The sequence below is a fragment of the Bos taurus genome, chromosome 20 (genome assembly GCF_002263795.3).
Source record: "Bos taurus isolate L1 Dominette 01449 registration number 42190680 breed Hereford chromosome 20, ARS-UCD2.0, whole genome shotgun sequence".
NCBI lineage: Eukaryota > Metazoa > Chordata > Mammalia > Artiodactyla > Bovidae > Bos > Bos taurus.
In genome coordinates this window covers 62,947,984-62,974,009 of record NC_037347.1, presented here as the reverse complement: position 1 = coordinate 62,974,009, position 26,026 = coordinate 62,947,984, and the positions used below count along the sequence as shown (strand labels likewise).

General features: G+C 48.9%; 1 protein-coding gene across 2 annotated transcripts; it reads right to left on the bottom strand.

Moving 5' to 3' along the window:
* Nucleotides 1-833: 833 nt before the first annotated feature.
* CMBL (carboxymethylenebutenolidase homolog) lies at nucleotides 834-26,026 on the bottom strand. Of its 2 annotated transcripts, none has more exons than NM_001192983.3 (6): nucleotides 25,870-26,026; nucleotides 13,934-14,167; nucleotides 9,221-9,328; nucleotides 5,495-5,637; nucleotides 2,441-2,532; nucleotides 834-1,587 (listed from the first exon to the last, which is right to left on the bottom strand). In NM_001192983.3, exons 2-6 carry the CDS (start codon nucleotides 14,146-14,148, stop codon nucleotides 1,408-1,410), a joined length of 738 nt encoding a protein of 245 aa, NP_001179912.1. In that variant the 5' UTR covers nucleotides 14,149-14,167; nucleotides 25,870-26,026; the 3' UTR covers nucleotides 834-1,407. The 2 variants fall into 2 exon arrangements, with proteins under 2 accessions (NP_001179912.1, XP_005221705.1); XM_005221648.5 differs by lacking the exon at nucleotides 25,870-26,026 and adding an exon at nucleotides 21,998-22,153 and having other exon boundaries at nucleotides 836-1,587.

Below are 26,026 nucleotides of genomic sequence, written 5' to 3'. Positions count from 1 at the left end.
CCACCACCCCCTCCCTGGGCCCCTGCAGGCCCAGAAGAGAGGTTCCCCGGGGCTGAAGGGATCATCTCACTCCCTGTCTTCTAAAAGAAAAGGGCCCCAATTCTCCCCCACCCCAAAACCCTAGCCCTGACAAGAAATGGTCATGCACCTTGGGCTGAAAGCCCACCCGGAGCTCAGGACCCAAGGAAGCCCCCTTCCCCCAGCTGGTGAGGAGCACCCATGCAGGGCCCAGGCCCCCAGGGGGACACAAGCAGCCTTCAGTGTCTGCAGACCCCAGGGGCAGTGGGAGGGAAGGTTGAGGACGAGGCCGGGTGGAGAGTCACCGGATTGCAGCCGAGGACAGCTGCAGTTCTCACAGCATCAGCAGGGTGCGGCCACGGGATGTGGGAAAAGCCAGATGCAAAAACTCAGAAGCTGTGGCCACCCGCGGCTACTGAGGCTTGACTCAGGGGGCGGCTCTTGAGGAGCCAGGGCTTGGCTTTGATTTTTTTTTTTAAATGGGAATCATTTTTTAAAACCCTTTGTTAAATGTGTTATCATATTGCTTCTGTTTCATGTTCTGATTTGGGGGCCACAAGGCATGTGGGAATCTCAGTTCCCCAACCAGGGATTGAATCCACACCCCTCTGCGTGGAGAGGTGAATTCTTAACCGCTGGACCACCAGGGAAGTCCCTTAGCTTTGATTTCATTTTAATAAATTTCAGTGTTAACACTGAAGCTTCACCCCTGACACTGCCAGCCTCCTGGTTGAACACAGAAGCAGTTTTTGATGCAGCTCCAACCCCGGGGGGCCCAAAAACAGCCGTGTTTGGAAAACCACGAGACAGCCAGATGGCAACTCTCATCCACCGTTTATTAGATTTTAGAAAAAGCCACAGATTCAAAAACCCAAAAAATCAAGTTTATAAGCTTTATATAATTAGTTCAATGGAACCCTACTTTAATCTCAATATGTATATGATCATGACAAATTCACTCCTGTAAAGACAGAGATAAAAGTACAGTGAAGGTGTGCTCTTGCTCTACCTGAGTTTACCTTTCATGCTTTTCATGGTTTCGCCAATTTAGTTGTTCTGGAGAATGTGCTCAATTCAAGGCCAGGAAGGCCAAACCTAGTCACGTGTTCCTTGGGGACCTCTAGGTTTTTTGCTAATAGTTAGGATATTACTCTATTGCCCAAATTCTTTAGGTACTGACCTGTTGTTAAAAATCTTATTTGGGGCACATGTTAAAAATGAAAGTATTTCATACATTAACTTTTCCTTCTTAATTTGTGTTTCAAATGACACAATGAATTTTAGGATTCCTTGATTTATTTTCTGTAAAGTGAAAGTAAAACGATCTAAGCATGTCAAAGCACATTTCCGAAAGAGAGCTATTTGGAGAAAGTTGGCCCTCGGCTGTGGCTACACGTACTTGTTCAGCCACTCGAGTAAGTTCCTCCTCGCCTCATCAATGTACGGCTTGTCTTCAGGCGAACAGTCTTCTCTCTTGCGATGCACAAAGCCATGCGTCTGCCCGGAAAACGTTTTAATTTGATATTCCACTTTGCAGTGCTCTTTCAGCTTCTGAGTCAGCAAAGAGACCTGGTTGGCAAAAGATGTCATGAAGACAGGATGTTAACCCTCCAGCAATATGTTCCAGTCTCCACTCCTTCCCTGAATGCTCATCACAGAGCTTTAACGTGCGTGCTTTAAGCGCCAGAGCTAGAATGAAGCTTTCACTTTTAATTTTATAACTGACACCATCCTAACCTCTGGCAAAAAGAATTCAGAGCAGTATATTGATGAAAATGATACATCCACTATTTTGAAGTTATATTAATATATTCACATATTACTCAAAATATCAATCTATTTGACCACATAATATTCAGTGGATTCAATCTGTACTTCAGTAGATTCAAATATAAGTTGTTTGAAATGTATATTCAACATTAATATAATGCATTGGTTGTAATATGATGTATTGTATTTGGATGGCATCACCAATTCAATAGATATAACTTGGGCAAAGTCCAGGAGATGGTGATGGACAGGGAGGCCTGGCGTGCTACAGTCCATGGGGTCCCAAAGAGTTGGACATGACTTGGCGACTGAACAACAACAAGGGCTGTGAATAACCACAGTAATTTCCAAACAACTGCTTTGAACCACAGTTCCCTTCTGCCTTTCCTTATCAACATACTGGATTTAACAAAGCCATGTCCTCAAGGACAGAGAACTTACGGTAATTGGTCGGTTACACACGGGGGACAGGGAGGCAAGGCCTGCTTACCAGGAGCCTCCATGCCAGCAGCTCTCTAGGGTTACAATCCCTCCCAAAGAAAACCCACTTTTAAAATTTCAATGTTGAAAACTATCTGGAGCAACACACAAGTCCTTTGGGATGTCTTCCCCGAAATGTCAAGTCATCCTCTTAAACAAGATGCCAGCTTACCTGCTCGAGAGGAATTACAGCATCGTTTTCAGCAAAAATGAACAGCGTGGGATTCTTCAGACCGTACACGTCTTCAGCGTCTTTGATGATGCCTGGAGAAGGGGCAGACACGAGGGTGTGATTCCCGTACACGAGCCACAGAAAATGACGCGAGTTTGATTTTCCAAAGGAAGACATGTGCTTTGGGGGTTTTATCTCTCTTATTTTTTAGCAGCTCCACAGAAGTGGCCTGGCCCATACAACTGGGCTCAAAGAGAAGGCTGTTGAGTCAGCTCTCCCTTCTCTCCACCTCACTCACCAGGAATTAGGTCATTAAATGATGACTGTAGGCCTTGCCGGCTGCCTGGCTGGTAAAGATGCGGCAGAGCAGCCTGAAAAATGCTCCTTCCTGGAGTGTGCCTTCATTTACCAAGAACTGATAACTTTCTAACCTGAACTATCTGACCAGGGCTGTTCTGGAAGTTTCTCGCAGTCTACTCAAGCCCGGAGGTTCTGACTTAGTGTTTGATGGGGTATTTGTGCTCAAATGAGACCAAGCGTATGAAGTCCCCGGGGACAGCACAGGGCCCTAGCAAGTCACTTACAATAATTAGCTTTTATCCTTCTAAAGATGCCTTCAGAAATTTAGAGATCATTTAGTCAAAATCCTCACCGATTCAGACAACTGTGGGTGTGCTCAGTCCTATAGGAAAATCTGTAAAAGTTTTGCCATCCATTGATATTTTGAAATAAGAGAAGTTCTAAGTGAAAGTTGCTCAGTCATGTCTGACTTTGCAACCCCATGAACTATACAGTCCATGGAATTCTCCAGGCCAGAATACTGGAGTGGGTAGCCTTTCCCTTCTTCAGGGGCTCTTCCTGACCCAGGGATTGAACCGGGGTCTCCCACATTGCAGGTGGATTCTTTATCAGCTGAGTATCAGGGAAGCTCAAGAGGAGCTTTAACAAAAGATTATTCTGGCACCTATTAAACGCGATATGGATGACTTTATTTAATGAGAATTTGCAGTGGGGGAGGGAGACCAGACTCAACCACACTGTAAGGACAAGAGGGATTTACTGACAATAAAGCAGGGTGAGGACTGGTGGACGGAAAGTCACAAAGGGACCAAGCGGAAAGGGGATTCTGGTCAGATAGCATTTGACAAAGCCTTCGCTGGAGACAGGGCTTCGTCTGGTGGCACAGACGGTAAAGAATCTGCCTGCAGTGCCAGAGACCCAGGTTCAATCCCTGGGTCGGGAAGATCCCCTGGAGAAGGGAAAGGCTACCCACTCCAGTATTCTGGCCTGGAGAATCCCATGGACAGAGATACAGTCCATGGAGAGTCCTTGGGGTCACAAAGAGTCGAACAGGACTGAGCAACTAACACTTTCTCCTTGCTGGAGGCAGGCCAGGGTGACAAGACATTGAGGGTGGGACATGAGGAGTCTGATCATGTATCAAGGGTGGAGGATTCTTGCTAAACTGACCCAGTGGGCCAAGGACAGAGCCCAAGGTCGGGACCTAGGCAGACGGAGGACTCACAGAGGAGCCTGTTCTCAAGGGTGGTCATGGGGAATCCTGGTTAGGAGGGAGGAGATAAAATTTCCCCATTTTCTGTAGCAAAGTTAGGTAACCCGGAGAGCCTCCCTTTAGCTGCAGTTCTTCTCTAGAAGGTCAGGAGCCATGGGAAAGAAGGCCATGCTTTCTGCACTATCCTGTTAAGGCCAGGTTGGGTGGCTGGACCCCCGTTTGAGACTCCAGGACTCTAAGACCAGCTCGGCTCCGCAGTCGGCACTTCGCAGCAGCGGCCACGAGGGGGCGTCGGCGAGCAGTCCACGCCGGAGCACCTGGGTGGCCAGCCCCATTGCGCGCAGCAACTAGCTGCTTACTAACACCTTTGTGTAAGTTAACAGGTAAAGGGCTTTTTAAATGCTAAAAGTAAGTGAAAATACCACAGTGAGGAACCATTAAACTAAACAAGAATCTCTAGCATAACTGTGGAATATACGACTATGAAAAAAAGCCAAAGTCAAACGTTTCACATCCTAACTTAATAATGTTTCTGTACACAGATGTTGAAGCTGAAACTCCAATACTTTGGCCACCTGATGCGAAGAGCTGACTCATGTGAAAAGACCCTGATGCTGGGAAAGATTGAGGGCAGGAGGAGAAGGGGACGACAGAGGATGAGATGGTTGGATGGCATCACTGACTCGATGCACATGGGTTTGGGTGGACTCTGGGAGTTGGTGATGGACAGGGAGGCCTGGCGTGCTGCGGTTCATGGGATCACAAAGAGTCGACTGAGAGACTAAACTGACTGACACAGATAACAACGTTCTTATGTCACTGCTGTGATACCTTTGGTCTATCTGGATGAAATGTTTATGTTGCTATTTACATTTTAGAGTGGGTTTTCCCTTTCTTCATGTATGTGTGTTCAGCTGCTCGGTCGTGTCCAACTCTTTGCGACCCCATGGACTAAACAGTCCACCAGACTCCTCTGTCCATGGGGACTCTCCAGGCAAGAATACTGGAGCAGGCTGCCATTTCCTCCTCCGAGGGATCTTCCCAAGCCAGGGATCAAACTGCATCTCTCGCGTCTCCTGCATTCGCAGGAGGATTCTTGGCCACTAGCGCCACCTGGGAAACCTGTGTGTGTGTGTGTGTGTGTGTGTGTGTGCAGGAGGGCACACATGTGTGAGTAGTTGAGAATTCATATCTTAGAAAAAAAATCTTTTCAAAGCTGTGGCTAACGCTATTGATATTAACCTTTATCGTGGAAAGAAACATTATCCTCTCCATCCTAGGTGAAAAAAATTGAGCCCTTGGGTTAGGGGGCTTCCCCAAAGTCATGCTGTCGGGCCCTTGTTTCCTCTGGTCAGCTAGAACACACATCCGCCTCTAGCTTCAGATTTTTAAAACCATTTCCTGAAGATTAGCACAACATCTCTACACAACCGGGTTTTGTGTTACATCCGGGACCCTCAGCTGGGGAAGAGGCTTGCGGCCATTGTCACTCAACACACCCTCCGGTTTTCACTGTGTAAAAACACACAAGGCAGATTTACCATAGACGGACACCCCTGCCCTGAGTTCTGGGTGTTTCAACATCAGGTGATGAACGGCAGTTCCACCCCAGCAGAATCCCACAACGCCGATTCTCTTGGTGTGACACTGTTGCTTCAGATACTTCAAGACTGCATCGAACTCTCTAAGAAACAGAAAGGAAAGTCATTCAAGGGGAATAACCAGGTGGTTCAGTGGTTACGACTCAGCACCTCCACTGCCAGGGCCCAGGTTCAATCCCCAGTCAGAGAACTAAGATCCAGCAAGTTGCACGGCACGACCCCCCACCCCCGGCCCGCCAAAAAAAAAAAAAAAAGGTGGAGGCCCCCTGAAAGCGAGCCGGGCAGCGAATGCCAATGGTTACAGGGCTTTGTCAGCAGCTGTTCTGGGAGGCTCTGAGATTCCTACCTTCAGAGCAGTAACCAGTGCCCTATCCCCCGGGAAGTCTCCCTGCCAAGCCCAGCCTCTTCCAACCACCCGACAGGGCGGCACAAACAGGACGAGTCTGAGCAACAGCCTCCCACAGCCTCGGAATCAAAGCCAACGACCGCAGCTCAATCCAAGTCCTGCCCCAGAAAGCACCCTCCAGCTCCTCTCTCTCCTCCCCAGGAGGGCCCAGCCGCGACCAGGAGGCAGCTCCCCAGCCCTGTCTGACCGGGCACCTTCGTGCTCCCTGACCAACACTTTAACTCTGCCTCACCTCTTTCCTCTGGTGCCCAGGAGCCCAGCGGTGTCGGGAAAGCCACAAGGACAAGGCAAGCCCGAGGGGACCCAGGACAGCGGCCCTCCTCTTGCAAATGGCTCATTTGCAAATTGGTCGTTTGGAACTCATACAGCTTTTTTTTTTAGATGCAAGATGCCAAAATGGAGGTAGGGCTGCAAGCCCTGCCCAGAAAGTTCTGCTTGTTCTGATAAGAAAGAAATGCTGTGTGTTTGCAATTGAGGATAAAGAACGGGAGAGAGAAAACAATTCTCTTGCACTTTTTTTCTCCTTTAATCGTAAGATATCTTGGAACATATTTAAACGTTTGTATCATACCATTCTGGGTGCAAGTAATTTTCAAAATGTTAGAAGAGCAGCAACTGAGTAATTCTGCAAAATGAAATGGAATAAGCCATTGTTTGTGTCATTTTGGTTTTTCTCAAATGCTCTGATCTTAAGAATAAGTGCCTTAATTGGAGGGGACAAGAAGGAAGAGGGCATTTCTGTAAAAATTCTTCAACCGACTCGAGTGACCCTTTCTTTGCTTTTGTTGCTGCGAATATTCCCCACTTTCCCGGGAACACCAGGATTTAGCTTTAGAAGAATCTCTCTTCCCCACGCTTGGTCCATATACCTTGGGGGCCTTGGTTCCAGGCGTGTAATATGTGACTCAGGCCTGGCCAGTCAGAGCATAAGCGATCTCTGGCCACAATAATTGGTTCAAGGGTGGACTTGTGACCTGGTCATAACCATCAGGACAAAATGGGAATTTTGCTGGGTTGCTAGGAAAAGAGTCAACAGGAGGCTGGAGCTGCTGCAGCCTTCTCGTCATCCAGAGGCAAACGCCGCCCAAGAATGGAGCCAGCATCAGACAAGGGTGTGGAGGTCGAATCCTGGGGATACCTTCCAAGCTACGGATCAACCTCTGCTCAGAGCCAGAAACTACCTCTTTTCGGTTCTGTTAGCCAATAAATCCCATGACTGCTTAAGCAGTAAGTTCAAGGTGGCTTTTCTTTCAAACAAAAGACTTGACCAGGCACAAGGACTTCAGTCTACTTTCCAAATTAGTGCTTGCATTTTATGTCTCATTTTGATTGAAAAGGTGTGGTTCTCCTCATCCCGTGAAGGGTTTCCTCTGGGCTGCTCTGATGCCTGCCAGAAAGGACCACCCAGATCTGAGCTCACAAACGGGAGGCAGCCCCGTGGTCTCTTCCTCAAAATGTCCTAACTAGTCTCTCCAGCCCACCCCCACACGCAAAGCTGAGTTTCACAGTCATGTCCTAGGCTCTTGGGTTTTCTTGTGTTTCGACTTCTAATTTACTCTTAACTCTACTTATTTTGTTTTTCTTCGGCTTGCAGCTTGAACCCCTGGGAGGGAGGCCTGGAAATGGATAAATGGGTGGGAGCTTGGGTCCCCAGTGATCTCAGGGTCCACCCTGGGGAGGGGAGAAAGCAGGATGGGGACAGAAAGTGGCAAGTGGCACAGTCTCTACAAAAGCCTCAACTGGCTCCTTGGGGAGCTTGGAGCTGGGGTGACCTCTGAGGGTCCCCCAGCTTGGGGTGAAGGAGCCGGGCCTCCGTACCCCTGCAGTGAGATTCCCCAGGATGGGACGCAAGACAAGGTGCTTCACACCCTAGAGGCAATTCCAAAGGGAGCCGCTGGCCCTGGTCTCCCCCGCAGTGAGACTCTGAGGTTGTTGCTACTTGCTGATACGCTCCGGCAAGAGGGGAGCTCCCAGGGCAGCCTGCAGCATCTCCCCAGACTGACTGTGCAGGGGCCCGAGGGAGACCCTGGCCTAAGCCATAGAGTGGCGCGGCTGCTCCACACAGGCACCCAGAGAGGGGGTGTCCAGAACAGAACCCTGGGGAGCATGGGGAGTGAGACGGAGCCGAGGAGCTGCAGCAGACAGCGGATAGGCTGGGGAGGTATCTTCTGACTCTGAGCAAAGGCTGATCCACAGCTCAGAAGGTATCCCCGGGATGCCCATCTCCACACCTTTGTCTGATGCCAGCTCCATTCTCGGGCCCCTGGGGGCTGGGGGCAGGGGTCAGCGTGGGGTCCCCCGGGTCGGGGGATGGAGGGGCCCGCAGCCCGGGGTCAGCTCTAGAGGAGTGGAGAGTCCAGGGACCAGGTGGTCACAGGCAGGGAGCCTTGTTATGGCACTTGCCCCAGCCTGGGCTTGGGGGCAACTTATCAAACACGAGGCTCACGTGTGTAGCAGAACAAAGTCCAATGATGGAAGACGAGGCCTAGGGGTTGGTGGAGTCTTTTGCCTGGGACTCAGGTCTCTAACTCAGGAGGAGCTTGGCCCTGGAGAACATCCTGCTTCTTCCCCCGCCGCTCCATCCTTCACCCTCCAGACAGAGAAGGTTTCCGAGTGGCAGCTGAGCACTCTGGTCCTTGCTTCTGGACTGGCTGGAGCCAATTCAAGGAAAGGCTGCAATCTGGGAGATTTCCCGCCCCCCACTTTTCTTCCCACTGTTCCCTGGACCCTGGCAAGACAGCAGCCCTGGTCTGGCGGGTCTGGTCTAAAGACCCGCAGTTTCCCCAGGGAGGTGGGGAGGATCGCTGGGGGAGGACAACAGCACTCAAGGCTTCGTTTCCGGTCCGCTGAGCAGAAACGGGCCTGAGGTTTTCTCAAGTCTCTCTTCTTCTCTGCCTGTTGTTTCAAGCGGTTCTGCAGCCCGAGGGGGAGGAAGGCGTGTTGGTCTATGGTCCCCAAGAGCCCAAGGGACAGGGCACCCCAGGGACTTCAAGAAAGCTCCCTCAGCATCCTCACCATGAAGAATTTCCCAGAAGGCAAAGCAAGTGAGCTTGCTGGCAGCAGGGTGCCTGTGGGGTTCTACCCCTCCACTGCATAGACCTTGTCTTCCTGCCTCAGGAAGGACTCGGTGAGCAGTGGCCTCTAAGGTCCTACGTGATGGAGAAGCCAGACCCTCCCCTCCCTCCAGCCTCTTGCTTCCTGGGTCCCTGGGGGCTCCACCAAGATTGCCATGCCGGCTGGTGACACACTGGTAAACTTACTTATCAATCTTTCTGGCATTTCTTGTCTTCAACCACTCCGGGAAGGTGGACCAGTCCCCCGAGGGGTGCCATGGCTCCTGCCCGACAAAGAAGTCTGGAACAATGGTTCTGTAAAATAGGAGAGCCACCCGTCTTAGTGTCGGAGCTGCTGGGACTCGGTCTCTGTTTACCTTCCTTACGAAACCTGGCGTGCTGGCGGCCCTGGACCACAGGAAAAGAAAAAGCAGTGGCCACCGGGCCGACTGTGATCACGGTAAACGGGCCAGCTGGCCCCAGGCCAGAGCATCTCGGATTTCACAACCCAAGGTGCATGGGCCGCCAGAAGCCTAATCAGAGCCCAACCCCTCGGAAACGCCTGGCTCAGCACAATGCCCACGAGGTGTGACACCGGGGACAAAGGCTCTGGGTGGCACCTACCCCTGGGGAGCTGCACCTCTCGGCAGGCCTTTTGAGTTAGCCTCAGGCCAGAAGGCACACCTCTGAGCAGTCCAGTCACCATGACCAAGCAATTTCTCAGCCTCCACTCAAGAGGCCAACGGGGCACAATCTCCCGCCTGGAGGGTCTGGTCTTGGGCAGGCTCTAAAAGGGCTGAGGAGTGGACAAGATGGCTTGTGGGGTCCACGTCAGCCTTCCATGGTCATGTCAGGCATGTCAACCTTCCACGAGCATCAGCCCAGGGACTGGGCAACGTGGCTCCAGCCAGAGACCCAGTTCCTAAAGTAAAGGTCACGGCCATGGACAGAGGAACACAGTTCCTCCTCCTGGGGGGGTAGGGGGTGGGGTGGGAGGAAGAACACTGAAATCGGGTCGGAAGAATCTAAGTTCAGGTCCCAGTACTGCCCGGTTCTGCCCTGAAACCTTATGTTGCTGTGAAGTCATGTCCAACTTTTTCCCTTTTGGCAACCCCATGGACTGTAGCCCGCCAGGCTCCTCTGTCCATGGGACTCCCCAGGCAAGAATACTGGAGTGGCTTGCCATTTCCTCCTCCAGGGGATCTTCCCAACCCAGGGATCGAACCCTCATCTCCTACATCGGCAGGTGGACTCTACCACTGAGCCACCAAGGAAGCCCCCCTGGAACCTTAACAAGTCACTTAATCACTTTGAGCTTTTTTCTTGATCCGACAGAGATGGCGCCAAGCACCACCCAACCTCAGAAAACTATTCTGAAGGGAAAACAGACAAGTATGAAGGGCTTTGTAAGCCACAGGCGTCTTTACCCAATTTTTATGTTCCATCTCCAGCTAGTGGACCCACCTGAACCAGTCCATCCTAAAGGAGATCAGTCCTGAATACTCACTGGAAGGACTGATGCTGAAGCTGAAACTCCAATGCTTTGGCCACCTGATGCGAAGAACTGACTCAGTAGAAAAGACCCTGATGCTGGGAAAGATTGAGGGCAGGAGGAGAAGGGGGTGACAGAGCATGAGATGGTTGGATGGCATCACCGACTCGATGGACATGAGTTTGAGCGAGCTCCGGGAGTTGCTGATGGACAGGGAAGCCTGGCGTGCTGCTGTCCATGGGGTCACAGATTCAGACACGACTGAGCGACTGACCTGAACGGAACTGAGACAATAGAAGCCTCCATCCTATCCAGCCTCCTGGTCACAGCAGGTGACCTAGGGCCCCCCAAGACCTCTGCCTTCATGCCCCAGTTTCCTGACCAGCAAAATGAGAACTGCGACAGCCCTGCCTCGGCAGAATTGTTGGGAAGATGAAGGGCAATCGCCCAGGACCCACCCTAGCCCATGGTCTGGCCAAGCCAGAAGGCAACCAGGATTGGCTGTTGTTTTTATACTGGGGTAGCCCCTGGAGAGTTAAGCTGCTTCATCTTCAAGAGGCTTCCCTGGTGACTCAGCTGGTAAGTAATCTGCCTGCAATGCGGGAGATCTGGGTTCCATCCCTGGGTTGGAAAGATCCCCTGGAGGAGGGCATGGCAACCCACTCCAGTATTCTTGCCTGGACAGAGGAGCACGGCAGGTTATAGTTCATGGGGTCACAAAGAGTCAGACACGACTGAGCGACTAAGCACACATCTTCAAAAAGAAACCTGAGGGCACAAAAACGGGAAAAGTCAAATGAAGACCCTCTCTCCAGTCAACAGTAAATCCACATCACGCATCAGTGGGCATGCACCCTTTAAATGGGTTCTCCTTGTAGGAAAACAAGGCAGGGGCTCCCTTTGCTTTGCAGCTTCTCTTCTTGAGAAAACAAAGGGAATCAGAGCACACCACGCTCAGGGCTTGCTGGGCGTTACACTTATCGAAGCTGGACAGAAGGAAGGGTCCCTCCCCTCTCTCCTCCAAGCTTTATTGAAAAGAAAGTGAAAGTCACTCAGTTGTGTCCAACTCTTCGCAACCCCGTGGACTATACAGTCCATGGAATTCTCCAGGCCAGAATACTGGAGTTGGTAGCCTTTCCCTTCTCCAGGGGATCTTCCCAACCCAGGGATCAAACCCAGGTCTCCTGCATTGCGGGTGGATTCTTTACCAGCTGAGCCACCAGGGAAGCCCAAGAATACTCTAGTGGGAAGCCTATCCCTTCTGCAGCGGATCTTGCCAATCCAGGAACCAAACCGGGGTCTCCTGCATTGCAGGCAGATTCTTTTCCAGTTGAGCGATCAGGGAAACTTTACTGAAGCTACTACCAACACCAGGGCGGTGAGGAGCAAACAGATGACAGCATTCACCACAGGTGGTCGTGGCCACGCACCGTGACCAAGGGATGACCTTCAGGAGGTGAGGGAGGTCTCACTCTGACATGATAGTTTGTGTTTAGACCAGGATAACCATGGGCGCCCTGTGTGTGAAAGCTGACCCCAGGCAGAGATGCTTCAGGAGCCAAGTAATGGGTCTGTTTCAGAGTTGCTGACTTGTTGGGGGCCAGAGTGAGGTACTCCGCCCATGACAAAGGTCATGAGGAAGGAGGCTCGACATACGCAAAGGCGGGATCGAGCCTCAGGAGTCCCCCTGGAACTCCTCGAGCATCTACCCCCATAACCAGAGCCTGCCTACTTTACTACTTTGTGCTCTTACCTACACCTCTGACTTTACGGGGGGCTGTCCCCCACCACCTCTTTCGGAGAAGGAGTTAACCTAGAGCTCCAGTCAATAAAAACTCTTGGGTGTGACAAGAGTGTTTTAACCTACAAACTCCTCTGAAGGTTCTCTAGCCTGCCTGACAGGCTTGTCCGGTCACATGTGATTGCTCACAGCCTCCCAACCGTGAGAGGCACGAGATGCTTTAAACCTTCTAAAAACAGGTTCCTTAGAAAAGTTAGAAAACTATTAGTATAAGTATAATGGGCTGATTAGAAATTGTATTGGTGAAGGGTTTTTCATTTGTTGAGCCAATGTTTGTTGCTAAGTCTCCACATCCCCTGCCCTTACACACATTAATGAATATATAGAAGGAATAAGTATTAACCTTTGATATTAATCACGTTAGACCTTAGGCTAAGTAAATTCTTTCCTTAACTAAAACCCACTACACCCTCACCCTGTAGGAATGTAACTTTATTTGGGTGGCGTCTGTTTTGAGAATAATCAGCCCTGGAGAAATAAGTGTCCTGATTGACTGACCGCTGTCACAAGGAGAGGGTCGTAAATTGTCAGCAGGCCCCCCTGGCCAGAAGATGATGTAACACCCCTAAGACCTCTGTATACATTTGTGTGAAGCACCTGACTTTAATAAAAGTCAGGACTGCTGTCCCCACGTGACTTTTGTATAACATCTCAGTGTATAAAAACAGACTCTGGAAAATAAAGAATTGGGATCAGTTTCTCGAAATACTGGTCTCCCCATGTCGCTCTCTCTCTCACTCTGGTTGAGTCTCCATCTGGAGCGCGGAACCCACCATGCTTACTAATTATGCCTGGGCTTCTAAGATCCGACCGGGGAGGCCTCAGTGTCTCCTCTCCTTCGGGAGAACGGAAGGACGCCTGCGGCCTACGTAAGTGGTGCAAACTTCTTGTCTTGAAGTTTTATTGGTCTCCCGCGTAAACCAAGCTACTCAGCCTCTTTTCTCCACTGAATTTTCCTACTGAGCTATCCTCATCCTATTACTCTTTATATCTTTGATAAAATATTTAAATAAATAAATAGGTCGCCGATGCCATTCCCGCTTGGAATACCCTGGATCAGCCGGGGGAGGACCCCGGCACTGACTTCTGTCCCAGCTGTCCTGCACTAGTGTCTATGTGGGGCCCCACATGGGGAAATAACTCTCTCAGCATCCAGCAGGTCTACACGGCCAGCCAACCAAAGAGGATCTGAAGGCCAGAGACTGAGTTGGGAGCAGTTGGCTTCCATTGGATATTGGCTATCATATGACATTCTCCATTTTAAGGGCTTCCCTGGTGGCTCAGACGGTAAAGCATCTGCCTGCAATGCAGGAGACCCGGGTTCGATCCCTGGGTCGGAAAGATCCCCTTGGAGGAGGAAATGGCAACCCACTCCAGTACTCTTGCCTGGAAAATTCCTTGGACGGAAGATCCTGGTAGGCTACAGTCCATGGGGTCACAAACAGTTGGACACGACTGAGTGACTTCACTTCCTTTTTTCTTTCCAGTGAGATAAGAAAATAGATAATGTATGTCAGAACACAGTCAGGGTTTTTTGGTTTTGTTTCCTTTGAAGGAAACAAAATACAGAAATTTACATGAATTTAAGCCAAAAAAAAAAAAAAAAAACACAGAATTTCATACGTACGTGTATCCATTTCCTGCAATCATGTCAGCCATATATCTGGTGTTGGGCAACTGCCAGCCAAATATATCCTGAATGACAACCACAGCTTTGCCAGCATCCACGGGGGATTTGGTGAGATAAGCCTTGATGTGCTCCACTTGAACTTCATGCCCCAGCCCTCCATACTCTATTCTATGGCCAATGTCACATGGACAAGGATAAGCTTCGTTAGCCATTGGAGGTACTCAGGTCGGGCTACAGGGAGAGAACAGGCATTATACTCTGAGTGGTGCAAAGCCAAAGCTTACAAACAATGAGTAAACGAAATCAAGAGTACAGGGAAAATTAATTTTAACTATGTTGTTGTTTAGTTGCTTGGTTGTGTCCGACTCTGCCACCCCATAGACTACAGCCTGCCAGGCTCCTCTGTTCATGGCATTCTCCAGGCAAGAATACCAGAGTGGGTTGCCATTTCCTTCTCCAGGGAACCTTCCTGACCCAGGGATTGAACCCACATCTCCTGCACTGGCAGGCAGACTCTTTACCATGGAGCCACCAGTGAAGTGTATTCAGGCATGAAGTCAATGATCACTTCTAGTTCTGGGTAATAAGATCAAGGCTGATCAGAATCCACTCCCATTACAAACACTAGAAGCACAAGTGTATGTGCATGCAAGCTCAGTCATGTACAACTCTGCAACCCAACTCCATGAACTGCAGCACACCAGGCTCCTCTGTCCATAGGAAAGATTTCCCAGGCAAGAATACTGGGGTAGGTACCCAGCCCCTACTCCAAAGGATCTTCCTGATCCAGAGACTGAACCCGCATCTCCAGCACTGGCAGACAGATTCCTTACCGCTGAGCCACTAGGGAAGCCCCTATGACATTCCAGGGAAGGTAAAGTAATAGAGAAAGAAATTAAATCACTATTGCCAGAGGCTGGGAGTGGAAGAAGACTGACTGACTGCGAAGGGACAGGGAACTTATTGGGGTGATGGACATGTTCATATCTTGGTTTTGGTGGTGGCTACCCAGTTCAATACTTCAGCATCAATCAAACTGTACACTTTAAAGGAGTGAATATATCATACTTCAATAAACTTTCCTTTTTAAAAAATGGCAGATTAACAGGAGAGAGAGCATACATGTTATTAATGTTTTTAATGAGTACACAGGGGCTTTGCAGAAAAGAAGTGAAAGCCCAAGAAGGAGACACATGGCTTAAATACCATTTTAACAAAGGGTGATAAATTGTGGAGATGTGACCAGGAAAGACATGGGGAATTGATAAAAAGAAAAGGATCTTTGAGCCCAGTGCGTTAATTCAGACTCATCTCAGTGACAGCTCTTCATCTCTGGTGATAAGAGTTGCTCCTCTCATTGGGCAGGGGTGGTGGGGGGTAGTTATGGCCTAATTTTAGGCAGGAAAGCAGAAAGTGGGGGTGAAAAACAACTCTTTTTTCATCTGCTGTTTCTCAGTTGCCTTCAGCTCAAAATAATCAATATGCCCAAATGCCATATTTGAGGATGGCATTCTCTGATCCTCTTCAAGTGTATGTAATTGACAAGAGGAAAGAACAGAAATTAGCTAAGAATCCAATTCATGAAGTGAGAGAAGGGACTTCCCTGGTAGTCCAGTGGTTAGGATTCCAAGCTTCCACTGCAGGGGGCCTGGGTTCAATGCCTGGTCAGGGAACTAAGATCCCTTAAAGCTCAGCTTAAAAAAAAAAAAAGTGAGGGGGAAAAAACAAAATAAACCCCAAAGAAGAAAATAATGAGATGAAAATAAACAATGAAGAAAACAGAAAATGATTAAAATCTGAGTTTTTTTGAAGAGTTATAAAACAGGTATATCTCCAGGAAACCAGATCAGTAAAAAGGACAGAATGACAAAGACACATAACAACAACATAACAGCACAAGGAATGAAAAAAGGACATATTTTTCCTTTTAAAACTCATAGATAGTATGAACAACTTCATGCTATTAAATTTGGACACAGAAAAAAAACTGACAAATATACAGAACACAAGAGAAGGAAACATTCCTAACTTTAGAAATCAATGGAAAAGAAAAAATAAAGGATGAGGCAGCAGGAGATTAAAAGAGATTAAAGAGAAATGAAACCAAATGCACTGTGTGAGTCTTGACTACATCCTGGTTCCAAATTATGATCAGTTACAGGGTTTCCCTGGTGACTCTGGTAAAGAACCCGCCTGCCATGCAGGAGACGTGGCTTCAATCCCCGATCCAGGATGATCCCACATGGCTCGGTGCAGCTAAGCCCGTGCATCACAACAGAGCCTGCGCTCTAGAGCCGGGGAGCCACAACCACTGAGCCCGTGCACCTCGACTCCTGAAGCCCGCGTCCCTAGGCCCGCGCTCCACAGCAAGGGAAGCCACGGCAAAGAGAAGCCTGCGCATCGTTACAAAGAGCAGCTGCCACTCCCCACTACTAGAGAAAAGCCTGAGCAGCAACGAAGACCCAGCAAAAATAAATAAAATAAATAAAATTATAAATAAGTAAAATATATAAATAAATGAAATACAATTATTTTGAAAAGAATATCTATAACAGACATTTGGGGAATAATCAAGGAAATGAATATGGATGATAGTTGATATTATGAATTAATATTAAGTTTCTTTGGTGTGATAGTTATGCAGGTGAACATTCTTAGTTTTAGAAGATGTATGTTCAAGTAGGGGATGAAATATCAACGTCGGAAGTTTACCCTCAAATCATTCATCAAACAGACATGCACAGACGCACATATAGACACATAAAGCAGTTATGGCAAGCTGCACTTACTGAATCTAGGTGATGGGTATACAAGTTTGGCTTGCTTTCAGTGTGTGTGTGTGTGTGTGTGTGTGTGTGTGTGTCTGGCCGTGCTGGGTCTTCACTGCTGCACGGGCTTTTCTCTACTTGCAGTGTGCAGACTTCTCATCGCATGGCTTCTCCTGTGGACCCCAGGCTCTAGGACACGTGGGCTTCAGGAGTCACCACACATGGGCTCGGTAGCTGTGGCTCTGGGCTCTAGAGCACAGACCCAACAGTTGTGGCACATGGGCTTAGTTGCTCCGTGGTATGTGGGATGTTTCCAGATCGGGGATCGAACCCGTGTCTCCTGCATCGGCAGGCGGATTCTTTACCACTGAGCCACCCGGGACGTCCTTTCTTTCAGTTTTTGAAGAACAACAAGGAACAGTGTAACTGGAACAGAAAGATCAGGGAGGGCGGTGGGGGATATTCCACTTCCCAGCACCCTCCAAAAGCTCCCATCTAATATGGAGGAAAAGCCAAATTATTTCTGCAAGAGGGGCAATGGAGAAAAGAGGGAGAACAGTCAGGGGCTGAGTAGATTTTTCAGGTGCAGCCAACTGGTTTTGTTGACAGATGGCATGGGTAGGGTCCTTGACCAAAAAGAGTCAGGGGTGACTAGGTCTTTTGCTTGAGCAACTGGGAAAGGACAGAAGGTCTCAACGGGAAGGGGAGAGTGAGACAGAGCAGGTTTGAGACCAGGACTTCAGTCTGGGGCGTGAGAGTTTGAAATGGCTCTGAGACACCCTGAGCGGACAGTTGGATGACGAGTTCAGGGCCGGGGGCCAAGCTGAAGACATGCATTTGAGAGTGATCAGCACACACAGTCGAACCTCATGATCTGCAGATTCTATATTCATGAACTTGCCTACTTGCTACATTTACTCAGAAGGCCAAAATCAATACTTTCAGGGCTTTTGCGTCATCTGCAGGTCTGTGTAGAGCTGTGAAAAATCTGAGCCACTGAGACGTGCGTTCCCAGCCAAGGTTGAACAAGGCTGCGCTCTCACTTCCTGTTTCAGCTCTCATGCTGTGAACAAGCGTCCTTCTCGTGGTCTATTTAGAGCCACGTCTTTTGTAATTCTGTGCTTTTTGCTGGTGGTTTCATGGGAAGTGCTGAAGTGCTGTCTACTGTTCTAAATGCAAGAAGGTGCTGATGTAACCAAGTCTAAAAAAACACTTAATGAGAAAACTGGGGGGACTCCCTTGGTGGCCCAGTGGCTAAGACTCCGAAGTCCCAGTGCAGGAGGCCTGGGTTCAACCCCTTGATCAGGAAACTGGATCCCACATGCTGCAACTAAGACCCGGCACAGCCAAGTAAGTAAATAAATACTTGGAAAAGACTGGAGAAAATCAATGGACTGCGTAGTTTTGGTGATATTGAGAATCATTTTAACGGTGGGGGTGGGGGGAGGGAAAGAGGAATAGTATTATATCAGCAAAAGTTTCGGTTTGATGAGTCCTAGCTTTTATAGCAACATGCTAACACTCATACTGATAAAATGACCAGAAGTCTGGGCTCTCCCAGTAGGGCCACGACGGTGGCAGTGTCCGAGTTCTGACAGTGCTGGATGTGAGGGGTTCAGGAGAGTCCGCTGTACTAGTCTCTGGACTTCCATACACCCTTCAGATGTTCCACAACAAAAAGCTTTCAAACTCTCATTAAAATTTTAAACACTGTAAGATAAAAGGTTCCATTAAAAAAAGTGAGGAAAAAAGATACAGACTAAATGAAGTTACTCTTTTCAAAGCAGGGGCTGTTGTATCCAGATAAAATACATGAGGAATTGTTAGAAATTAACAAGAAAAAGACAACTCCAATAGAAAATGCTCCAAAGGTATGAATAGGCAGTTCATAACAGGATATACCTGAATGGTCCGTAAACATATGAAAGTATACTCAACCTCAATGGTATTTAAGGAAATAATACTAAGAACAACACAAGATACCATTTTACCTCTTGCAGATCAGCAATAAGTCTTTTAGCACCAAGAGATGATGTCCGTGTAGGGAGGAGAAAGGGAGTAAAAACTGCTACACACTCTGGGAAGCAGGTCAGCAAAGGCAACAATGCAACCCAGAAATCCCCCACTGGGTGTATTCCCTGGAGAAATTCATGCATATGTGTGTATGTGCTCACCCACGCACACCCGCAGAGGATGTGGAAGACTGTTCTTGCCATCAAGATGTAGCAACAATTTCAAGCAACCTATGCAAGCAATCTAAGGACCATCAGGAGAAGAATAGGATACACTGTCATTTACTCACTGTCATGGGTTAAATCATGTCCCCCTCCAAAGATACTGTTCAAGTCTGAACCCACAGAACCTATGAAAGTGGCCTTATTTGGAAATAAGTTATTTGCAGAGGTAACCAGGTTACGAAGAGGAACTAAAGAATCTCTTGATGAAGGTGAAAGAGGAGAGTGGAAAAGCTGACTTAAAACTCAACATTCAAAAAATCAAGATCATGGCATCTGGTCCCATCACTTCATAGCAAATAGATGGGGAAAAATGGAAACAGTGACAGACTTTATTTTCTTGGGCTCCAAAATCACTGCAGATGGTGACTGCAACCATGAAGTTAAAAGACGCTTGCTCCTTGGAACAAAAGCTATGACCAACCTAGACAGCATATTAAAAAGCAGAGACATTACTTTGCCAACAAAGGTCCATATAGTCAAAGCTATGGTGTTTCCAATAGTCATGTATAGAGATGAGAGCTGGACCATAAAGAGGGCTGAGTGCCAGAGAAGTGATGCTTTCAAATGGCGGTGCTGGAAAAGACTCCTGAGAGTCCCTTGGACAGCAAGGAAGTCAATTCTAAAGGAAATCAACCCTGAATATTCATTGGAAGGACTGATGCTAAAGCTCCAATACTTTGGCCACCTGATGGGAAGAGTCAACTCATTGGAAAACACCCTGATGCTGGGAAAGATTGACAGCAGGAGGAGAAAGGGACGACAGGGGATGAGATGGTTGGATGGCATCACCGACTCGACGGACATGAGTTTGAGCCAACTCCAGGAGATAGTGGAGGACAGGGAAGCCTGGCATGCTGCAGTCCATGGGGTCATAAAATGTCAGACACGACTGAGAGACCGAACAACAACATCCTGGAGGAGGGTGGGTGTTAATACAATTAATGACTGGTGTCCTTAGAAGCAGAGAAGCCAATGGCACCCCACTCCGGTACTCTTGCCTGGAAAATCCCATAGATGGAGAAGCCTGGTGGGCTACAGTCCATGGGGACGCTAAGAGTCAGACATGACTGAGCAACTTCACTTTCACTTTTCATTTTCATGCACTGGAGAAGGAAATGGCAACCCACTCCATTGTTCTTGCCTGGAGAATCCCAGGGACGGGGGAGTCTGGCGGGCTGCCGTCTATGGGATTGCACAGAGTCAGACAGAACTGAAGCGACTTAGCAGCAGCAGCAGCAGCAGTCCTCAGAAGAGAAATAAATTTGGGTACAGATATAGGCACACATGGAGAAGGCAGTGGCACCCCACTCCAATACTCCTGCCTGGAAAATCCCATGAATGGAGGAGCCTGGTGGGCTGCAATCCATGGGGTCACTGAGGGTCGGACACGACTGAGTGACTTCACTTTCACTTTTCACTTTCATGCATTGGAGAAGGAAATGGCAATCCACTCCAGTGTTCTTGCCTGGAGAATCCCAGGGACGGGGGAGCCTGGTGGGCTGCCATCTATGGGGTCGCACAGAGTCGGACACGACTGAAGTGACTTAGTAGTAGTAGTACAGACACACAGGAAGGACAGTCACGGGACAACACAGGCGGAGGCTGGAGCGAGCCATCTACACGCCAAGGAACGCCAAAGACCGCAGCCACCACCAGAAGCCAGGAGAGAGACAAGGAAAAACTCTCCTTTACAAGTGTCAGGAACAGCATGGCCCTGCCAACATCTTCATTTCAGATTTCTGGCCTCCGGACAATGAGAGAGTAAGTTTCTATTGTCTTAAATCACCCAGTTTGTGGTGATTTGTTACAGCAGCTATAGGAAGCTAATCCATTCTTACAAAGGACACTGCAAGTTCAGTGAACAAACTCCATACATATGCACCAAAATGTTCAATCTCGAAACCTAATGCTTTATAAAAAGACAATGGCTTTTTGATGCTTAACAAATACTAAGACCTCCAAACAATAATACTCCACTGAACACTGTAGGAAAAGTGAAACACATGGGAATAAAACACACCACACATTACACAGTTGTTACTGTCAGGAGGTAAGGGATGGAGACAGTTGGTTTTAACTGTATTTGCTACATCTTCTTTCCCTAAAAAGCTTTGATTTGGGGCTTCCCTGGTGGCTCAGGGGTAAACAATCTGCCTGAAAATGCAGGAGACACAGGTTCAATCCTTGATCCAGGAAGACCCCACATGCAGCGGAGCAACTAAGCCCATGCACTAGAACAACTAAGCCTGTGCTGTAGAGCCCACGGACTGCAGCTTCTGAGCCCACGGACTGCAATACTGAAACCCAAGCACCCTCGAGCCTGCGCTCCGCAACAAGAAGCCATCACAGTGAGAAGCCCTCCCAGTGCAACTGGAGAGGAGCCCACACTCGCGGCACCTAGAGAAAATCCTGTGCAGCAACGAAGACCCAGCACAGCCAAAATCAAATAAATAAATATTTTTTTTTAAGTTTTGGTTTCAAGTACATAGGACAAAATATTCATATCTTAAATCTGTGTCATGTAACTATAGGTGGCTGTTACATGATATCCTGTACTTTCTACCAGATTCTAAATGTTCATAACTAGCAATAAATACATTTTAAGGAAAGAGAAATTAAGAGTTAGTCATTTGACGACCTCCCTGGTGGCTCTGTAGGAAAGAATCTACCTGCCAATGCAGGAGACTCGGGTTTGATCCCTGGGTCGAGAAGATCCCCTGGAGAAAGGAATGGCAGCCCACATCAGTATTCTTGCCTGGGAAATCCCACGGACAGAGCTGGCGAGTTACAGTCCACAGGGTTGCAAAGAGTCGGACTAAAAACAACAACAACAACAGGACTGCCTGCTAAGCAGAGCTCTGGAAACCAGAAAAAATACAAACAGAATGGGCCATTGGATCGTAGAAAAATCTGACTGTACCTTTCACGGCTTTGCTTCCATAAACGACATTATAGAACGAGGATTAGTAAGAGAAGTCAGAGCAATAGTAGCAGTGAATTTCATGTGCCACTGCACACAATTTCTTGAAGAGCAATGCCTCTGGCTAATTTCTTACCTGGGCAGTCCAATGAGGATGCAAGACAGCAGGAAAGTAGCAACCTCGAATCAGAATCTTTTTCCTTGACTTTCCACCGCTATCCACTTTCCAAAAGGAATGTTTACAGCCAAGAGAGCCGCTCTCTGGGCTGATCCCGAAAGGTCTTTCTCCCGCAGAAAGGGCTGGTGGCCAGGGAAGGCTTGGCCATGCCACACACGAAGGCTGGACTCCTGCCAGAGCCTTCACGTGGCACAGCAGCCCAGCCCAGCCTGTGTGCCCCAGCCCAAGGCCACGGCGGGCAGGGCAGACAGTTTCTCTGTGGGCCAGAGCCTTGGGAAACATGCCCTTGACACTCGACTGACTGTACTAGACATAAATTTTCTGCACAGACACTTTAGGATTTGGGCCCTTCCCTCACCCCACCCCCTAAGTACACACTTGTTACAACATAATTTTCAGGAAACAAAGTAAAACTATTATGACTCCCGAAGAGTTATCAAAAAGACTTCATGTTAAGGTTTGTGCATTACTCGTGTAATAAGAGGAAATAAAGCAGATGTTGTAACGGGGCCTAAGGGGAAAAGGAAAGGGCACAGACGTCTACCCAGGAGAGGGATCTGGAGATGAACTGTACGTGGAGACCAAACCAATTTTTCCACCGTAGAGGAGGAAGCCAATTAGTTTATCACCAGACAGGACAGAATTTACAAACCTATCATCAGCAACCCCCAACATTCACAGAGCTGCAGAACAGCTCCAATACAGTGAACAGGGCTGGAACCATACAGCTCGGAGGGTGTGCTACAGTTGACAGGTACTTTTCCACTGAAACACAGAGTTCCTCCAATGACATGACAAGGTCATGGTGAGTGATAAGGTTTCCTCCTGTAAGGGGATCGGACTGTGGGCTGACACCTATGGTGGGGGCCTCATAAAATGTACCGAGAAGGGCTTTTCTGGATCATGGCAGGTGGGCTTAGCCACACGTACCAGCCACGCCGAGATCAGATCTGCAGTCTTCACCGCGGACGCCTCCAGAAGTCGGAGTCCTCTGTATGACACCAGGGGTGGCCAGGACAGACCCCAGCAGGGGAGACCCCGAGGGGCACATTTCTTTTGGCAAGGCCACCCAAAATGCAGCAGTGAAGCCCACGATCCGCCCACCACATCCATGCAAGATCCCACACAACTGTGAATGACTGCAAGAGCCACCTTCTACAGACCAGTTTTCTCATCCCTCGACAAAGATGCTCTCCTTGATCTGATTCCAGTCAGGACCCTCTGAACTTTCTTCTCAGCCAGGCTCTGACTTTGGGCTTCATGCAGTGTTAGTAAGACTCCGAGCTAAGTCGGTTCAGCCCCCACTCTCCGTATCTGACTCGGTTCCTGTTCCTCCACCACCCCCCAGGGGATGTCTGCTCACCCTGGATCATCTTCTGTAAGAATCCTGTTAGGTCAGCTTAAGCCGGAATCCCCTTGTTTTCATCCACTGAACCCTACTCTGCTCTCTGGCTAGAAATTCCCACTTTTCCTGACATTTGGAGTTAAAGCCCCTTGCCTCTCTCCTACTGCAAAATCCTGCTGGAGTGGTCCCTACAGCTATCACAGTGGTCCTGAATAACTCTACCTTACCGTTTTTTAACAAGCATCACGAATGATTAATTTTTTTCTCTAACACCCTCCAGTCCTCCTTCACACAGCAAATGTCTCCACCAAATTACAAGTCTAGACCCACAGAGGGAGAAAGCAATGGCAACCCACTCCAGTACTCTTGCCTGGAGAATCCCATGGATGGAGGAGCCCGGTAGGCTGCAGTCCATGGGGTCGCAAAGAGTCAGACACGACTGAGCAACTTCACTTTCACTTTTCACTTTCATGCATTGGAGAAGGAAATGGCAACCTGCTCCAGTGTCCTTGCCTGGAGAATCCCAGGGACGGAGGAGCCTGGTGGGCTGCTGTCTATGGGGTTGCACAGAGTCAGACAATGACTCGACTTAAGCAGCAGCAGCAGACCCACGGAGATCCCCGGGGCGTGTTCCATCTGCAAAGTCAAGGGGCTGCTGTGTCCTCCCTCCTCCCCTAAGATGCACCTTCCGGAGGCATTCTTTTACTCGTTACGAATGTGTGCTTCTTGACTTCTTCTTTTGAAGCAATGATAACACTTGCCTAGTTCCCTCTTTAATGAATAAAACAGAATCTTTAGCACATGCTCATGTTCGTATTCAGTTCAGTTCATGATTTTGCCTTTCACGGAAAAGTACCCTTTAACTGTGTAACTGAACACTCTCCTTTTCTCACTGGAGGGCAGAAGATGAGAGAAAGGGGTGGTAAAGCTAGTTCCTGCTTTCATACTCCCAAGGATTTAAATAACTCGGGAGTCACACTTCCCAAAGCAATGAAGATTCTCTAACAGAGACAGAGAAGCAGATCTCAGTGAGAGAAGCCGATTGGCATCGAGGGAAATGTAACTAGCAAAGAAGTCAAGGAATAAAGTGCCAGCAGCCTCAGAGGTTTAGAGATGGAAACCCCTGCAAAGACATGGAAAGCAACACTGAGGAATGTTACAGGACCATGAAGGTGGCTGCCAGGAAAGCCTGGGGGGCTTCCTTTAAGGGTAAACATTGGAATTTGCAGGGCACTCGATCTCCAGTCTCTACCCTTAGAGATGGTCCTGTGAACATCAACTCCCCCAGTTATTTTTGTTTTTCAGTAAACATGGCTTTCCCTGGTGGCTCAAACAGTAAAGAATCAGCCAGGAATGCAGGAGACCCGAGTTCAATCCCTGGGTCTGGAAGATCCCCTGGAGAAGGGAATGGCAACCCACTCCAGTATTCTTGCCTGAAGAATTCCTCGGACAGAGGAGACCAGCGGGCTACACGGATACCACTGCGTGACTGATGCACACACACAGTCAGGGCTGCGTTTTCCAGAGGGTACACAGTCTTGAGAACATTAATTAGAAAACAAGATGGGATGAGGCTAGATTGGCCTGTGAACTTGGCAACCAGACGCCTGCCTTTGGCCTTTTCTTGGACTGTGGCGAGGCCCAGATGGCATTCCCACTGATACCCACAAGGCTCACTTCTGACCACCTACTTTAAATGGGCTTTGAAAACAACAGGTGGCATTCCCATCAGCAAGTGGCCCTAAATCACAGGGCCCAGTGTCAGCAAGGCCTGGGCCTCACCTCCTGACACACGTGGCCCAGCGGGAACTGTACAGTCTCTGCTGGCAGGACCCAGCCAGCACCCAGGATGCCATGCTCCTAGACCAGCCCCAGTCTCTTTTAACATCACACTAAGTTGCTTCGTGTCCAACTCTCTGCGGCCCCATGGACTGTAGCCCGCCAGGCTCCTCCTGTCCATGGGATTTCCGAGGCAAGAATACTGGAGTGGGTTGTCACTCCCTTCTCCATCACCCGTTAATAAATGCTTCAAAGTGTGGAGAACGGACTGGACCCGGGTATGCTCATTTCCCCCCCTCCCCGCACACTTTTACATTAGTAGGAAGAACTTTACAACCAAAATGTTCAATTGTAGGAACACAGGCACGAAGAGTATTTAATAGCATACAGGAAAGGATTGTGACATGGTGTTTCATTGGGGAAAAAAAAGATTGCAAATTTATGCAGAGTATGAGTTCAACTTTCTTTTCAAAATGTACGGTGAAAATGTAGTACAGGAAAACACTCCAAAGCACGATGGCGGGGTGGCGGTCCTGCAAGGGACAATGTCCTGCTTTGCTGTAAGCAGGTGTTGAGACTGAACTGGATAGGTTCATTCCCTGGGCACAAATGCCAAAGACCTCCTTTGCCTCCTGCAGACGCACGCACGCAAGTCAGAGTAGCGCCGACCTGCAGCGGAGTCCTCAGGCCAGCAAAACACACTTACCTCCTCCAGCCGCCTGAAGACCGCTGTCCACCCCGCGAGGAGGAGGAGACCGGACAGGAGAGGGCAGCGCGGCAGCCCTGCGGGACCCAGGGGAGCCGGTCGGGGACCAGCCGAGCGGGGAGGCGCCTTCGGCCGAGACGGAAGTGGACGCGGTGAC

Bases quoted from the DNA above. Each gene is read 5' to 3' on its own strand.
- CMBL (NM_001192983.3), bottom strand. From the start codon at position 14,148: ATGGCTAACGAAGCTTATCCTTGTCCATGTGACATTGGCCATAGAATA. The intron at 2,533-5,494 runs GTAAATCTGCCT...CCCCTTCTCCAG, and splicing joins GGCAGGGGTGTCCGTCTATG to GCATCATCAAAGACGCTGAA. The intron at 1,588-2,440 runs GTAAGCTGGCAT...TTTGCCAACCAG, and splicing joins CTGTAATTCCTCTCGAGCAG to GTCTCTTTGCTGACTCAGAA.